This window comes from Vulpes lagopus, chromosome 3 (genome assembly GCF_018345385.1).
Source record: "Vulpes lagopus strain Blue_001 chromosome 3, ASM1834538v1, whole genome shotgun sequence".
Lineage (NCBI taxonomy): Eukaryota > Metazoa > Chordata > Mammalia > Carnivora > Canidae > Vulpes > Vulpes lagopus.
This window is the reverse complement of record NC_054826.1, coordinates 126,785,017-126,802,218: the sequence shown is the minus strand read 5'-3', so window position 1 is coordinate 126,802,218 and position 17,202 is coordinate 126,785,017. Positions and strand designations below refer to the sequence as shown.

Sequence of the window (17,202 nt, the reverse complement as noted above, 5' to 3'; positions counted from 1 at the left end):
AGTGTTTTTAAATTAAGTGCATTTAATTAATTTTGTTCAGTCGGTAAGTCAGCCATGACCTCTCTCACTGCCTGGCCTGTGTTCTGGAATCACTGCTGTAGTGTAATGGTATTTTTCCTCTTGCTTTTCATTTCTGTCCCTGGAAGCAGGGGACTTGGGTGCCAGCTCACTATCCTGCTCTTGATATATTAACCTAGCAGTTGCCACCTGGTGAAGGGCAGTTGACAGAATAAAACTGCCACTCTTATCTAATAGCTAATTTAGATAACTAACAAGACAGCTCCAGGCCTTCTATGTTTTCTCTTTATAGTGCATGTGGGGGTGTGTCTGCATGCATTTCTAACATACCTAGAGACAAGAGCTCATCACTTGATAATTGCCACAGAGCTGTGGCTTCATTGTATGACTTCAATTAGGATTCTACTAGGGATTCTTAGCACCATTCTATAATGAATTGAAATAATCAGTGGCTGAACTATTGCCATGGGAGCCAAGAATATGGTACTTCTCACATTCTGTATACAGCTGTAATCTGAGGAAGATCCCCTACCCAGTATTTGTTTTTCATACACTCAACAAACATTCCTTGAGGACTAGCACCCACCACAGGCAAGGCACCGTGCCTTGTGTCCTTGAGTAGGTCATAATCCCTGCCCTCCATAGTTTCCATCAGTTGGGGATATGAGGAGTACCATGGAATAAAGGAAGCCAAGGCTGAGTTTGCTGCAGGAACCGTATAACTGCATTGGCGTTGAAATCCCATGTGTCAGAAGTTCCTAGCACTATTGTGATAGGCACGGATGCCTCCCTTGATTGGTTCATGGTTAATGCCAGGGGCAGGACCATGGTGACTCCTCTCATTATGGTTGGTATCAGTTATCAACAACAAGCAACTCAGAGGGAATCAATCATAGGAAAGATCATAGAAGCTGGCAGAGGATTCATACAGCAAGTTGAGCAACACTTGGTTTTGGATTCACCTGAACAAATGTAGGGAAAGGAGCAAATTTGGGAGAAAAGATGATGGGGGTAAGCTCAGTTTTGCCCATGGTGTCTTGGCGATGTGGGGGCTATAGTTGGGGACGGCCCAGGGCATTAGAGGGAGGATAGGTTGGCAGTAGGATTAGAAAGAAGTGGGGCCACCTGGCTGGCTCAGTTCGTGGAGCATACGACTCTTGATCTCAGGGTTGTGAGTTCAGGCCTCACGTTGGAAGTAGTTATGACTTTAAAAAAAAAAGACGTTTGGAAGAGGTGCTGGAAGAAAATTTTACATCAGAGATGTACCCTGTAATAGAACTTCGGAAAACTAATCTATAAGCCATATCCAGATCTGGGGATTAGTTTTGAGAATTCATTTTCTGAAAATACTTGTAATTTCATTTCATTGTTTCTCATAGGAACTGAGAACAGAAGCAATTGCCAGACCTCTGGAAATAAATGAGACTGAAAAAGTGATGAGAATTGCAATAAAAGATATTTTGGTAAGATTATTTGCTTTTATGTAATGTTTTTGTGCCTAGGACTTGAAAATACTGATTTATTCCCTGACTTCTTAAGACAGAATAACCCTAGGCCTACTGACAGAGAAAGGGGTATGATTGTGGGGAAATGGAAAATGTAGAGGACAGTCTAGGATACCTAGGTTATTTGCTTCTATTTTTTTCCCCTTATAAATATGAACAACTTCTCCCCCCAAATTTGTCAGTTTTAATAACTTAACAATTCCCTTAAATTCTTCAATAATTTTCATAAGTAATGCTCTATTGTATGGACTTTCATTACTTTATTTAACTACTTCCTTACTATTGGGCATTTAAGTCATTTTCAGGTTTACTTTTTTTTTTAATGGTGCTCACACCTGGGCATGGAGATTTTTTCTCTCTCTCCTTAATTTTTATTTTAAAAAATGTTATGTATTTCAGAGAGGAAGCGAGCATGAGTTGGGGGATGGAGGGACAGAGGAGGGAGAAGCAGACCCTCACTGAGCAAGGAGCCTGATGCGGGCTCAATTCCAGGACCCTGAGATCATGACCTGAGTTGAAGGTAGACACTAGACCCACCAAGCCACCCAGGTGTCCCATCTCTCTCTCTTTTTTTAAATATTTATTTATTTCAGGGCAGCCGGGGTGGCTCAGCGGTTTAGCGCTGCCTTCATCCCAGGGCCTGATCCTGGAGACCCGGGATCGAGTCCCACGTCGGGCTCCCTGCATGGAGCCTGCTTCTCCCTCTGCCTGTGTCTCTGCCTCTCTCTCTCTCTGTGTCTCTCATGAATAAATAAATAAACTCTTAAAAAAAACTTAAAAAAGTGAACACATGAGCTAGCTGAGTGAGGGACAGAAGGAGAAGGAGAATCTCAAGCAAATTTCCTGCTGATTGTGGAGCCTGACACAGGGCTCGATCTCACAATCCTGAGACCACGACTTGAGCCAAAACCAAGAGTCAGACACTTTAACCAGCTGCACCGCCCTGGTGCCTCTGGGCACAGGGTTTCTAACTAGCGCTATAAAGAATAGAATGACCACCATCCTTTACTGCTTACCTACAGTCAAGTATTTGCTCATCTTACCTGATGCATTCATTTGGAGGGCAGTAGTGAGGGAGACTCTAGACTCAGACTGCTTGGGTTTGAATCCCACTGTCTGATCTTAAGTAAGTTACTTAACCACCCTGTGCCTCACTTTGCTCATCCATAAAGTGAGGAGAATGGTACTGTCTGCCACATAGGGTCATTACGTACATTCATTATGACAGTGCATGGTATTTGTAGTCTCCAGCACATGTAGGTATTCAGTCATTACTAGGGATTTATTTTATTTTATTTTATTTATTTTATTTTATTTATTTTATTATTTTTGGGGGGGATTCATTTTATTCAGTAGACATAGGAGAGGGGATCCCTGGGTGGCTCAGCGGTTTGGCGCCTGCCTTTGGTGTTGCACGATCCTGGAGACCTGGGATCGAGTCCCGTGTCTGGCTCCCGGTGTGGAGGCTGCTTCTCCCTCTGCCTGTGTCTCTGCCTCTCTCTCTCCCTCTGTGTCTATCATAAATAAATAAGTACATCTTTAAAAAAATAGACATAGGAGAGCCTTATGTAAACTAGGAGTAGCATAAAACAAGAATTTGCTGAGAGTTGTAAATTCTAAGATTTTTTTTTTTTTTTTTTTTTTTTTTATGATAGAGAGAGAGAGAGAGGCAGAGACGCAGGAGGAGGGAGAAGCAGGCTCCATGCCGGGACCCCGACATGGGACTCGATCCCGGGACTCCAGGATCGCGCCCTGTGCCAAAGGCAGGCGCCAAACTGCTGAGCCACCCAGGGATTCCCCTGTAAATTCTAAGATTGATAGGTTTTTATAATATCCTTGTCATAAAACAGTACTACTCCCTGGGCAACCCAGCACCAGGGTTCAACCTTAGCCGTGAGGAGGGGAGGGCAGCTGAGATGGGACATCAGTTACATGCAGGCAGACAGATCCAGGAGGTAAATATGTTAAAGATAACGGAAGTCAAGGTTTTCATGGTTGGAAAACAGTTACGGGGGGCAGCCCCGGTGGCTCAGTGGTTTGGCGCCGCCTTCAGTCCAGGGCCTGATCCCGGAGACCTGGGATCGAGTCCCATGTCGGGCTCCCTGCATGGAGCCTGCTTCTCCCTCTGCCTCTCTTTCACCCTCTCTGTGTCTCTCATGAATAAATAAATAGAATCTTTAAAAAAAAAAAAAAAAAGGAAAACAGTTACGGATATGAAAAACTTAGAATGGGGATCCCTGGGTGGCGCAGCAGTTTGGCACCTGCCTTTGGCCCAGGGCGCGATCCTGGAGACCCAGGATCGAATCCCACATCGGGCTCCCGGTGCATGGAGCCTGCTTCTCCCTCTGCCTGTGTCTCTGCCCCCTCTCTCTCTCTCTCTCTCTCTGTGTGACTATCATAAATAAATTAAAAAAAAAAAAAAAAAAGAAAAACTTAGAATGAACCCTGAAATAGGAGGTGTTGGCTAAGTGCATAGTTTTCATTGGATAGACAGGTAACTGGCTAGCTCTAGGAATGCATTTGGTACGCTTGTATGTTTGTACACATGAGTGTATGTCATATATTTATGTACATGCCCATGTACGCCCACATACACATTCATACATTTCCTAGCTCTGAGCAAACCTACTATCAGCTCTTGGCTTCTCAATGCCATTCTCCACTAAAAGGAACCAGGGCTCTTGGGGAGAAGCATCTGAGTCCAGAGGCTGGAACAGGAAAGTACAAGATCCCGTCATGCCCAGAGAATGAAAGGGATCTATCAAAATTCTTTGCAAAATAGATAGCAAACCAGGGACAATTTAAGCTTCAAAATCAATAAATTATAGTAATGGATCATAGAGCATTGAATGAAATGGGAGGCCATGAGTTCTCACTGATATAAAAAATAAAGGACTATATTGAAAGATGAAGAGAAAGTATTTATTTCTTATAGTTTCAAAGTAGTTCCTTTCAAGAGTACTTAGTAATTACAAAGGAGAAAACAGTGACTCCACTTGAGAATCCTGGCAGACACCTGCTTAATCAGGTAATCAAATCAGGTAATCAAAGTGTAGGTCGCTGGTAGTGGGACAAATAAAAATCCTGCACACCCTATAGGACTCAGTGATAGCTGTGCTGTTTCTGCTAAAAGGTGCGTAATCTGAAGTTTATCAGACAAAGGCAGATTGAAGGACATTTTCCAAGCTGCTTGGCCCTTCTCTCCAGCAGTGGAAGGACATGGAAGTCCAGGAAGGGCCAAGAAGCCAAGGAAATGTGATGACCGAATGCCAGGGTGACCTCCGCCTGGTGTTACGGACGCCACGGCACAAGTGGGGATATCTGAGAGAGTCTGAGGACTGCATGGTGGTGGTTCACCTGCATTCATTTCATGTTTCAGTGATTGTATCATGGTTGTGAAGGAAAGAGAAAGTCCTTGTTCATGGGAAATACAAATATTGAGAGGTGATGGGACCTCAAGCCAGCAACCCACTCTGACCTGGGTCAGGAAAAAATGCTTTGTATTCTACTCTAGCTGTTTGTGAGTTTGTGATTGTTTCTCAATGTAAGTTTTTTAACTGCTAATGCTCTTGTGCTTGTCAGTGTTCTGGCTGGATCAGGTTAACATGGCATGAATGTGCCTTTAGCACTAAGTATATATTAGAATAGTGAAAGGAGGGCACTGTTCATTTCTTTGGGGAACCTCCTTATGTATGTATATTATTTCCTTTTTTATTTTTAAAAAATATTTTATTTTATTTTTTTATTAATGAGAGACAGAGAGAGAGAGGCAGAGACACAGGCAGAGGGAGAAACAGGCTGGCTCCATGTAGGGAGCCTGATGTGGGACTCGATCCGGGGTCTCCAGGATCACGCCCCAGGCCAAAGGTGGAGCTAAACCACCGAGCCACCTGGTCTGCCCTATTTCATTTTTTAAATTGAAATATAGTTGACATGCAACGTTAACATTTTTTTTTTAAGATTTTATTTATCTATTCATAAGAGACACAGAGAGAGAGAGAGGCAGAGACATGGGCAGAGAGAGAAGCAGGCTCCATGCAGGGAGCCTGATTCGGGACTCGATTCCAGGACTCCAGGATCACGCCCTCGTTCAAAGGCAGATGCTAAACCACTGAGCCATCCAGGGATCCTCTCAAGGTTAACATTAGTTTCAGAAAAAAAAAAACAAAAAAACCCAAAAACATTAGTTTCAGGTGTACAACATAGTTGGTGAAGGCCTTTTAATGTATCTGTTAGTTGCTACAAAATATCCATGATGTTTGATAATTCTAAAAGCAAAACCAAAACAACAGCATGGATACTGAAAAGGGGTTATATATAGTTGTTTCAGAAAGCTAGGGGAAATTGTGTTTATCACACTGATAGTTATTTTTTTTAACATCTTTTTTTAAAAAGATTTATTTTTTTTTAAGATTTTATTTATTTATTCATGAGAAACACAGAGGCAGAGACATAGGCAGAGGGAGAAGCAGGCTCTGTGGGGAGCCTGATACAGGACTCGTTCCCAGGACCCCAGGGTCATGCCCTGAGCCAAAGGCGGATGGTCAACCACTGAGCCACCCAGGCATCCCTAAAAAGATCTATTTATCTATTTGAGAGAGCGAGCATGTACCTGCATGGTTGGGGAGAGGCAGAGTGAGAGGAATAATCTCAAGCGGAATCCCCGCTGAGTGCAGAGCCCAACATGGGGCTTGATCCCACGTTCCCGAAATCATGACCTGAGCAAAAACCAAGAGTTGGACGGATGTTTAACTGACTGAGCCACCGGGGGCCCCAGTGTTATTTCATGTTTGAGGAGTGCATACCTTAAAAAAATTACTTTTATTTTTGAAATCAGATAAATTCACTAGGCTTAATCTGACTTTGATTCAGAGAAATAGTTGCTGTCTACTTGAGTTATTCAGAAACTCACCTTGTATTCTGTTGTGAGAGTGAATTTATATCTCTTGTGGAGTTTTTATTATTTTTATTTTTATTTGAAAGGTTTTATTTATTTATTCATGAGAGATAGAGAGAGAGAGAGGGAGAGACACAGGCAGAGGGAGAAAGAAGCAGGCTCCATGCAGGGAGCCCGACGTGGGACTCGATCCCGGGTCTCCAGGATCATGCTCTGGGCTGAAGGCGGCGCTAAACCGCTGAGCCACCTGAGCTGCCCCTTCTTGTGGAGTTTTTAAAGCACTTGCAGCAAATGGATAGTGATATGATTATTTTCATGAGAATATCTTAGAAACGATTAGTGTACTTCTTTGAAAAAACTCAACCATAAATAAACAATAAAAGTGGTTGCTTCCAAATATCCAGTTAGAGTGTCTGAGCTCCTTCGATGATGACTTGTGGACCCCATAGCATCTCAGAGACCTGCAGGTAAACCCTCAGCCTTTGTGGGGCATAACCCATGTGCAGAGTACTGGAGGGGAGAGCCCCATGTCGGGCATCAGGAACTAAAGGCAGAGTTGGAATGTCAGAATTTGGAAGACAGTTGCATAGTCAGCTGGCTGCGTGCAGACATTGTTCCTAATGCAGCGGATCGGATCACAACTCTGAGCCACGGGCCTGACCTGGCCGGCTTTCCAGACAATATGAGTGTGAAGACGGTGCGTTCATTCTGACTGCTCCATGTCACATGAACTTGCTCTTGACTGTGTCCCCTGCAGGGAGGTCTGCAGGTTTTGTCTGTGGTCTCTCCTTCCCTCTCTCCTTCCCCTTCTTTATCTGGCCCTGCTGCCCAGGCTCCCTCCCAAAAGCTGGGTCCACTGAAGGAGCCACTTTCTCACTGACATCAGTGCAGTAGTTTCTCTGTTTTAGTCTATAGTTGAGGCTTACTTGCCAGTGGGAGGAACTTTCTCAGTTTCTTTCTCAGTTTCTCACCAGCAAGCAGTGGGTGAGGGCTGGGACCACTGAATGTTTCTTTTTGTCCCTTCCCAAATAAAGCCATACTTGGTGATGGATATATTCCATGAGTCAGATATTTGTAATAGGGGGGAGAGGGGTGGAGCCGCTGAACAATGTGAATAAAGGCAGGCTAACAGTCCAGAGTGTATGTAAGCACTGTGAGCAAGTGAGCTGCACAGGAGGTCTGGGCCTTGCTCCCCTCTGCTCAGGACACTGTTCTTTCTGTTTTCATTTGTTTTCCTGGGGACAAGCATCCTCTTTTCATGGAAAAAGGATCATTTTTTTGTGGACCTCTGTGGCCTCCTGCCGAAATGGTTGGTGAACTGAGCGATGGCTTAGGGGAGGGTTTGCTCTGTATGTTTACTTTTGCTTTTCTGTAGTGTGATGTCACTGTGCCTGAGGAGTTGTGCACATCCTCTCTTCCAGGGGTCAGGTCGGAGTTCTCACTGGCCCATTCATTTCCTATTCAATGCAGGCGCAGGTCCAGAAGACTAAAGATCTGCTCAATAATGTGGCCTCTGATGAAGCTAATTTAGAAGCCAAAATCGAGAAGAGGAAATTAGAACTGGAAAGAAATCAGAAGCGTCTCCAGACTCTGCAGAGCGTCAGGTAGATATGAACACCTGAAGAGTGGGATGAGAGTTGTCTTTGGCAGTTCAAGCAGAGTGAGGACGTGTGGTCAGTGGCTTTGGCCCCTTGGGCATAAGATCATCTGGACTGGTTCGTGTGCGGGCCACATGCATCCTAACAAGTGCTTTGCCAAACTCATTATCTTTACTGCTTTCAGTGTGCCTGGGAAACTGCTTAATTCTCAAACCTCCCTTTAGTCCTTTACAGCTTCTTGGAATGCAGGGCAGAGTAAGTGAATCCAGATGGTGAAAGTTACATAAGGCTCCTCTCCTAAGATCTGTGCCTTGCCCTAAACGAGGTAGACACAGAAGCATACTCTCATTTCTTAGTTTGAATAGATTTTAGACTTTTATATTTCTTGACAGTAATTAATCTTTCTTTTGACTTTCCCTCCCTGAAAATACCTTTTTCCAGGTAATATGAATGGATAGTAGTGGTGCAAAATACCCTCCAGGTGATTAGAGCTTTTCTTTTTCTTTTTTTCTTTTTTTAATTTGTTTATTCATGAGAGACACAGAGAGAGAGAGAGAGAGAGGCAGAGACACAGGCAGAGGGAGAAACAGGCTCCATGCAGGGAGCCCGATGTGGGACTCGATCCCAGGTCTGCAGGATCACACCCCGGGCTGCAGGCGGCCCTAAACTGCTGCGCCACCAGGGCTTCCCTCATTAGAGCTTTTCAAGTGTGTTCCTCACATTTTCTTGGAGCCTGTGTGTGCACCCACACACTCTCTCACTCTCGTTTTACATCTTCTTTCTCTTGCTCTATCATTCTGCACTGCTTCTCTTCCTTTTTTTTTTTTTTTAAAAGGTTTGCATTTTTTATTATTTATTTATGATAGTCACACAGAGAGAGAGAGAGAGAGGCAGAGACACAGGCAGAGGGAGAAGCAGGCTCCATGCACCGGGAGCCCGATGTGGGATTCGATCCCGGGTCTCCGGGATCGCGCCCTGGGCCAAAGGCAGGTGCCAAACCGCTGCGCCACCCAGGGATCCCTGCTTCTCTTCCTTTTCCTTCTCCCTTTATTTTTCTCTCTTCACTCCGTCTGTGTAGCTGCTGCATCTGTCTGGATGTCTTGCTTTTTGGAGGTACTGGTGACTGGGTCATACCCTGGCTACTGTCCTGGCATCTGTGGAGATACGTGTAATCCAGTGAGCACTAGCCACTGGCAAGCCATTTCACCTTTGGAATCTGGGCCACCTGATACATGTATCTCATTAAAAAATTCTACCTCTCAGGGATAAATTCATTTTTGTTAAGTTTCATGGCCTTTCAATAGAAGAGTTCATATGTTTTCTCTACTCCTAAGGTTATATATTATTATTTAACTTATATGTTTATATATATATATATTTTTAAAGATTTTATTTGTTTATTCATGAGAGACACGGAGAGAGAGAGAGAGAGAGAGAGAGAGGCAGAGAGGCAGAGACATGGAGAAGGAGAAGCAGGCTCCATGTAGGGAGCCTGACGTGGGACTCGATCTCAGGTCTCCAGGATCACACCCTGGGCTGAAGGTGGCGCTAAACCACTGAGCCACCTGGGCTGCCCCATCTGTTTATGTTTTTAAAAGAAGAGAGTTTTCCCTTTAAGATCAAAAATAAGAGAAAAAAATAGATACAACAAACCAGTTGAAACAGGTTTTTGTGTTATAGTTTTGGTTTTAGATTTTATATTGTTAAAAACTTAGCTTTAGGGATGTCTGGGTGGCTCAATTAAGTGTTGGGACTCTTGGTTTCAGCTCAAGTCATGATCTCAGAGTAATGAGATTGAGCCCCACATTGGGCTCCCCACTCAGCGGGGAGTCTGCTTGAAGATTTTCTCTCTCCGTCTGCCCCTCTCTTGCCCACTGCTTGCATGTATATGCTCACTTGCTTTCTCAAATAAAAATAAAAATCGTTTTTAAAAATTAGCTTTAATTTGTAGCAACCTATATTTCCCTTATTAGGGGACAGACTACCATTTTGGAGCATCCAGACAGCAGAATATTATGCTCAAGTAAGATAATGCATATATTTAACTTCTTGATTTTGTGAGGTATTTTTGATATGTGATTAATTTTTAAGTCTTTATTAAAATCCAACCATTGGGCAGCCTGGGTGGCTCAGCGGTTTAGTGCCAACTTTGGCCCGGGGCCTGATCCTGGAGACCCAGGATCGAGTCCCATGTCAGGCTCCCTGCATGGAGCCTGCTTCTCCCTCTGCCTGTGTCTCTGCTTCTCTCTCTGTGTCTCTCATGAATAAATAAAATCTTAAAAAAAAAAAAAGATCCAAGGCATTTTTTAAAATTAATTTATTTATGATAGACATAGAGAGAGAGGCAGAGACACAGGAGGAGGGAGAAGCAGGCTCCATGCCGGGAGCCTGACGCAGGACTCAATCCCGGGACTCCAAGATCACGCCCTGGGCCAAAGGCAGGTGCCAAACTGCCGAGCCACCCAGGGATCCCCCCAATCCAAGGCATTTTGAGTAAGAAAAAAGACTGCAAAGCTTCATCGAAGATGGTAATATGCTTAATGATATTTAAAAATGCATCCCTAAAAAAAAAAACAACAAAAAAATGCATTCCTATATGGATCCATGCGTAGAAAAGTCTGGAAGGATGCTTACCAAATATTAAGTGCTTATACCTGGTGATAGAATTATGAGTAATTTTTACCCTATTCTTCATACTTTGAGATTATTTCTAATTTTTACAAAGAGCTTTTGATTAGAAAAAATAATAAGTATGTTCATTTTGAAGGGAGGGAGGGAGGGAGAAGAAAAGAGAACTGGGCTATAAGCAGCTACGAGATGAAGAACCCTCTCCAGCTAAGGACTTTTCTACAGCAAACCATGATGGCACCTGGAACTCAGAGTACTTGTTTCAAACTACTGTTTAGTGATCTATCTTTTACTTTTTATTTCATTCGGTTGTTTCAGGCCAGCTTTTATGGATGAATATGAGAAGATCGAGGAGGAGTTGCAAAAGCAGTATGACGTTTATCTAGAGAAATTTCGAAATCTGGCTTATCTGGAACAGCAACTCGAGGACCATCATAGAATGGAGCAAGAAAGGTTTGAGGTAAGTGCTCAGCCCACATTTCTGTACAGACCATTCCTCCTGGTGTGTTATTTTGTACTTGTTGATGTGTCACTTTGTAAATATTGTAGAAAAAAAAAATCTGCGAATGTTTTTTCTCCCTGATCAAGTGTAAGGATTGCTCATGTGACACTTTTGTTTAACTCCTAGTGTCGCTTGAGCACGGGGTTGTCAGCTGTCTGATGGATTTGGTTCAGTAGGACTGCAGACAGGGCTGACACGTGACCACGTAGTTGCATAAGACATGGCTTAGGAGGGCCTGTTCTTACTTTAACGCTGTGCTATCACTGGCTTGAAATTCTTTTTTTTTTTTTTTTAAGATTTTATTCATTTATTCATGAGAGACACACAGAGAGAGGCAGAGACATATCAGAGAGAGAAGCAGGCTCCATGCAGGGAGCCCGACGCAGAACTCGATCCAGAGACTCCAGAATCATGCCCTCTGCTGAAGGCAGATGCTCAACTGCTGAGCCACCCAGGGGTCCCTGGCTTGAAATTCTTAATAGTTTTTAAGTGCATTTTTTTAAAAAGATTTCATTTATTCATGAGAGAGACAGAGAGAGAATGGAGGCAGAGACATAGACAGAGGGAGAAGCAGGCTCCTTGCAGGGAGCCCAATGTGGGTCTTGATCCCCAGACCTGGGGATCACGTCCTGAGCCGAAGGCAGATGCTTAACCACTAAGCCACCCAGGTGTCCCTTTAAGTGCATTTTAATTTGCACTGAGTCCCACAGAGTCGGTAACTGGTCTTGGATAAAGATCTCAAGACTTGGCCAGTTCATTGAAAGATTTTCAGGGGCCTTGGTTACTTGAATCATTCAAACCAGTTTATCAGCGACTTCTTTATAAAGAGGATGCAGTGTATTGATTATTGTGGAAAATGCATGTGACCCAGAACCAGCCGTCTTACAGGTTCCTCTCATCTCAGTGCTCACAGCCACTTTGGAAGGAGTGTTTCTGGTCCCAGCGTGAGCTGATAAATATGGAATTCAAAGCAAATGAAATTGGACCAAGTTACTATCACTTTTTGAATTGGCCTTATCCCTTGGAGATATTTCTGCTTAACCTAAGAAGGGTCACTTAGAATCTGCGTTCATGATGATATTAGTCTACAGTCTCCCTTTCTCACACTCTGTGACAGATTTTGGTATAAAGGTTATGCCAGTCTTCCTGCAAACTTGGGTGTTTAAATCAGGTGAAGCTGTTTTATTGGAGGGGAGGGCTGGCTGGGAGGATTCCTGTGCTTCTGTGGACACGTTTATCTTGACACGGAGCCCGTTGCCACCATTGCTCTGTAGTAGGGGCAGGCTGCAGGGCAGCAGGGGTACAGCACAGGCACGTTTTGAGGGCAGTGCAAAGAGCCTGGAGTTCAGGACATTTTAAACGTTGAATGTCTGGGAAAGAACCAAAAAGGGCCAGTGAAGGTAAAGGGAGTGTTTTGTGCTGTCGGGTGTGGTCACCCCTATGTGCAGAGTGTGCCAGAACACATGCCTCAGGATGCAGATTTTTTCATCCTCTTGTGTTCACGCAGACTCTCTGTGCTTGTAGCACCTGGGCCTGAAGGCGATCTCATGCATGAAACAGAACTTTCATTATAATGTTTAGAACAACAACAAATATTTAAAGGCCAATCTCCTCTCATAGTCTCTCTTTTGACAGTAATTAGGGCTACATTTGGTAACTGAGCTGAAGCGTTAGCTTTTGTGCCCCTAAAAACTAGACTCTATTCCTTCCTTCCTTTCTTTCTTTCTTTCTTTCTTTCTTTCTTTCTTTCTTTCTTTCTTTCTCCTCTTTTCTCTTTCTTTCTTTCTTTCTTTCTTTCTTTCTTTCTTTTTCTTTCTTTTCTTTCTTCCTTTCTTTTCTTTTCTTTTCTTTCTTTTCTTTTCTTTTCTTTTCTTTTTTTTTTTCTTTTTCTTTTTCTTTTTCTTTTTCTTTTTCTTTTTCTTTTTCTTTTTTTTTTCTTTCTTTCTCTTTTCATCGTGATCAGCCCCACCATTTAGCATGTTTTGGGGCTGGAGTGGTGCAGAGCTTTGGTCTTTGGAGCAGGAGCCCTGTACTGTCCCGTAGTTGATGCATCTGCTCCCCTGTTGGCATTGCACAGTGACACACGTGATGGGCATTTCAGCGGGTCCTTTCGTGTTCTTTAGGGCTCGGGGGGGAGGTCAGCTGCCCCACTTCTGGCTGCCTACCTTTCTCTGGGCTGCTGGCAGAGAACAGGGGTGCTAGGACCCGGCCCTGCTTGTTGACTGGGCGCTGATCCTTCTCGTGTACTTTAGATCCTGGCTGGTCCTGCAGCACAGACTTAGCCCTATGTACCTAGATGCTAAAGAACAATAAAGCAGTCCGGAACAGGGTCCTTTCTTCTGAGTCTTGTGTTTATTGTTCCCTAGGAAGCTGAAAATACTCTGCGCCTGATGCAGAACAAGCTGAAGGAGGAGGAGAAGCGCCTGCTCAGGAGTGGAAGTAAGGCCACACTCTCAGACAGGGCTGTTTCCTCTGTGCCAGTGTTGGTAGTCCTGAAAGAAATCTGTATGTATATTTTATTTATTTTCAAAAGGCAGTTTTCTCACATGTTCTGTATCCAGGACTCTTTTCGCTCAAGAGCTCAAGAGGTTGGTTCAAAATACATAGTATTTAAAGCACATCTGGTTTTCTTGTCAACTAAAATACTGTTTTCCCATTTCAATTATACTGTTAGTTTGAATTGCATGTAACATATAACCATGAAAGAAAACTGGGTCTTGGGGGTCTGTAGGGTCCTTATTTTAGGGCAGACTGATAGAAAGCAAGTGCCATAGTGCTATGCCCATGAAGGGATCACTTCCTTAGGGTCCGCCCCCCTACCATCATAGCCATCATGTGGCCCCCAGTAATCCAAGATGGTCCAGTGAGGCTGTCAGCTGGTGGGGACTGCTGCTTGTGACTGGTTAGCATGCTTCATCCACGAACTTCACCAAGGTGTCAGGTCAGCCTCGGGAGTGACAGCAGTGCATGGTCTTCATGCTGCATTCACGGCCCTGTCTCAGAGTTCTCCTTCTCTTGAAGGGGACGGTATACTTTTTTATGACGATATACTTTATTCTCCTGTGCTTGAGGACTTCAGGCATGTATATAGGACTTCAGGCATGTATACCCACGGTGGCTCTCTCTGTCTTTGTACTTTTCTCCTCTGTACTTGTCCTATGCCTCTTCTAATCTCAGGAAGCTCTAGAAGGACAGTAAGGACTTCGGGGAGATCCTTTAGGGGCAAGTTTAGGGAATTCCCAGGGCCTCTCTAGCCGAAGCAGCCCCTTACCTTTATGGTTCCAGGTGAGCCAGGAGAGCCTGAAGCAGCCCTAAGTGATAAGCCTGCATGGAATTTATCCCCTCCTGAGAGGCCTGGCACAGGTAAGAGCCCTGGTTGGTTGGCTGCACCCTGCTCTGTCCCCAGACCAGCATGTAAGACTTTCCTCACTGATATTGTTTTATTCTTCTAAACTCACAGTTTAATTTTGTGATCCATAGATTTGGGATCTCTTGAAGGACAAGCATTCATAGGAGCATCTCTGATTTAGCTTTTTTTGGAAAAGTAATTTCCATTTGAAATAAACTGAATGAAGGATAGCACTTAATTAGCTTGGGGTGGGCAAAGAAGTTAGGAAAACATGAAGACTCATTCTCATTTATGTTCATCCCAAAGTTCTTAAGATGTTCTGTTTTTCTTTGCTGTGCTATATATGTGGGAGCATTGTTCAGAGAATTGGGATCAGGGGAAGATATATAAAGGAAGACTTTCTGAAAGACTTCTCAGAAAAACCTAATAGGACATGGACATGATTAAGAGCAAGAATGAGCAAAATTCAGGAGTGATAAGAGATTGAGTGCAACAAATCATTGTTGAAGATCTATTCTGGATGTGAAGGATTCGCTAGTGGACGAGAGACAGGGATCCTTGCTTTAACCAGTCTGCTTGCCAGTGAGAGGACACAAACACTGAGCAAGCTGAGTGCAGAAAGTGACCCTGGGGTTGGGGGGAAAGTAGAGCAGAGAAAGAATGGAGAGGGTGGGATGGAATTGGATTTTATTTTATTTTATTTTTTATTTTTATTTATTTATGATAGTCACAGAGAGAGGGAGAGAGAGAGGCAGAGACATAGGCAGAGGGAGAAGCAGGCTCCATGCACTGGGAGCCCGACGTGGGATTCGATCCCGGGTCTCCAGGATCGCGCCCTGGGCCAAAGACAGGCGCTAAACCACTGCGCCACCCAGGGATCCCTGGAATTGGATTTTAGATAGGGAGTCAGTGTAGGCTTCGTTTAGGAAGTACTATTTAGGGCAGTCCTGGTGGCGCAGCGGTTTAGCGCCACCTGCAGCCCAGGGTGTGATCCTGAGACCCGGGATGGAGTGCCACATCCGGCTCCCTGCATGGGGCCTGCTTCTCCCTCTGCCTGTGTCTCTGCCTCTCTCTCTCTCTGTATCTCTCATGAATAAATAAATAAAATCTTTAAAAAGAAAAAAAAAGGAAGTACTATTTAAGCAAAGCTAAAATAAGTGGATCTGGGGAGAAAGGAGCTACCAGTTGAGGAGAGAGAGACCTGAGCGTCTGTAAGAGAGTGGGGACCAGAGCTCAGTGAGGCGATGAGTTTGGAGGAAGGGACTTGAGGAAGAGAAAGTCTGAGTGCTTAGAGACAGGAGAATGCCCTGGGGTTAAAAAGGCCAAGCATTTTGTTCGAGTACCCTGTAATAGAAGTAAGGGCAGCCTTCGTCTTCCCACTATCCTTTTATTTTATTTTTATTTTTATTTTTTATTTTTTCCCACTATCCTTTTAAACCTCACTACTGGTGGTAAATCCATAAAATGACCCAGAAGTTTCTAGAAAGCACATTAGTAACCTGGCTGTGGTTTAGTTTTTATGGTATGGTGGAGAGCAGATGTTCCTGCATTTAACACTTAACTTACTGCATGCCTACTGCATATCAGGCATTTTGCTGGCACTTAGAACATAGTGATGAGTGAAGTGCTCACGGAGCTCAGAGTCTAGAACTGTGCCACCCAGTAACCGGCCATAAACCATGTGTGACTCTTGAGTACTTCCAATGTGGCTGGTCCAAATTGAGGTGTGCTGATTGTGGAAAATATACAATAGGTTTCAATGATTTAGCATGAAAGAAAGTAAAATTATTCATTAATTAATATTTTATGTTTACTTATTAGAATGATATTTTGGATATATTGGGTTAAGTAAAATAGCGCTAAAATTAATTTACCTATTTCTTTTTACTTTAGTATAGTTACTAGACAATTTTAAATTATATATCTGCCAGCTGGTATTACATTTCTTTTGGACTGTGCTGATCTGAAAGGAGACACAAATAGTTAAAGTGGGCGTGATTGTGATTTTGATGTGAATTCCTCTGATAGCTAATGAAATGGAGCATCTTTTCATTGCTTATTGGCCATTTGTATAAATCTTCTTTGGAGAGGTTTATTCAAGTCTTTGGACATTTTTAAATTGGGTTATTTATTTATTTATTTATTTATTTATTTTTATTGAATTGTAAGAGTTCTTCTGTATATTCCGGATACTAGATTCTTATGTGATCTGGGATTTGCAAATACTTTCTCTCATTCTCTGGGCCATCTTTTCAGTTTCTTGCTGATGGCTTTGATGGCTTTGGCTGCATAAAGTTTTAATAAAGTCCACACTATCAGTTTTCCTTTTGTTACTTGTTTTTAGTGTCATACCTAAGAAACCACTGCCTAATTTAAGGTCACTAGGATTTATCCCTGGGTTTTCTTCCAGGACCTTTATAGTATAACTCTTACTTAAGTTTCTGATCCATTTTGAGTTAATTTTTACATATGGTGTAGGTAGGCATCCAACCTCATTGCTGGGCATGTGGCTATTCAGTTGTCTCAGCACCATTTCTTAGAAAGATTATTCTTTTCTCTTTGAATTTTATGGGCACTCTTGTCTGCCATACTTAATTTTAATGCATCACTGAGAGGAGGGGCAAGATGGCGGAAGAGTAGGGTCCCCAAATCACCTGTCCCCAACAAATTACCTAGATAACCTTCAAATCATCCTGAAAATCTAC

At 43.4% G+C, this 17,202-nt stretch overlaps 1 protein-coding gene across 8 annotated transcripts in view; it reads left to right on the top strand.

Moving 5' to 3' along the window:
• CLUAP1 (clusterin associated protein 1) overlaps nt 1-17,202 on the top strand; it is a 61,927-nt gene that overhangs the window by 10,956 nt on the left and 33,769 nt on the right. For 6 of the 8 annotated variants that reach the window (XM_041749777.1, XM_041749776.1, XM_041749781.1 and 3 more), the window contains 5 exons: nt 1,398-1,481; nt 7,891-8,024; nt 10,965-11,106; nt 13,515-13,587; nt 14,434-14,511. In XM_041749777.1, the coding sequence (XP_041605711.1) occupies nt 1,398-1,481; nt 7,891-8,024; nt 10,965-11,106; nt 13,515-13,587; nt 14,434-14,511 (511 nt within the window). The remainder of the gene's footprint in view (nt 1-1,397; nt 1,482-7,890; nt 8,025-10,964; nt 11,107-13,514; nt 13,588-14,433; nt 14,512-17,202) is intronic. The other 2 variants (XM_041749783.1, XM_041749779.1) reach the window with 1 other exon arrangement.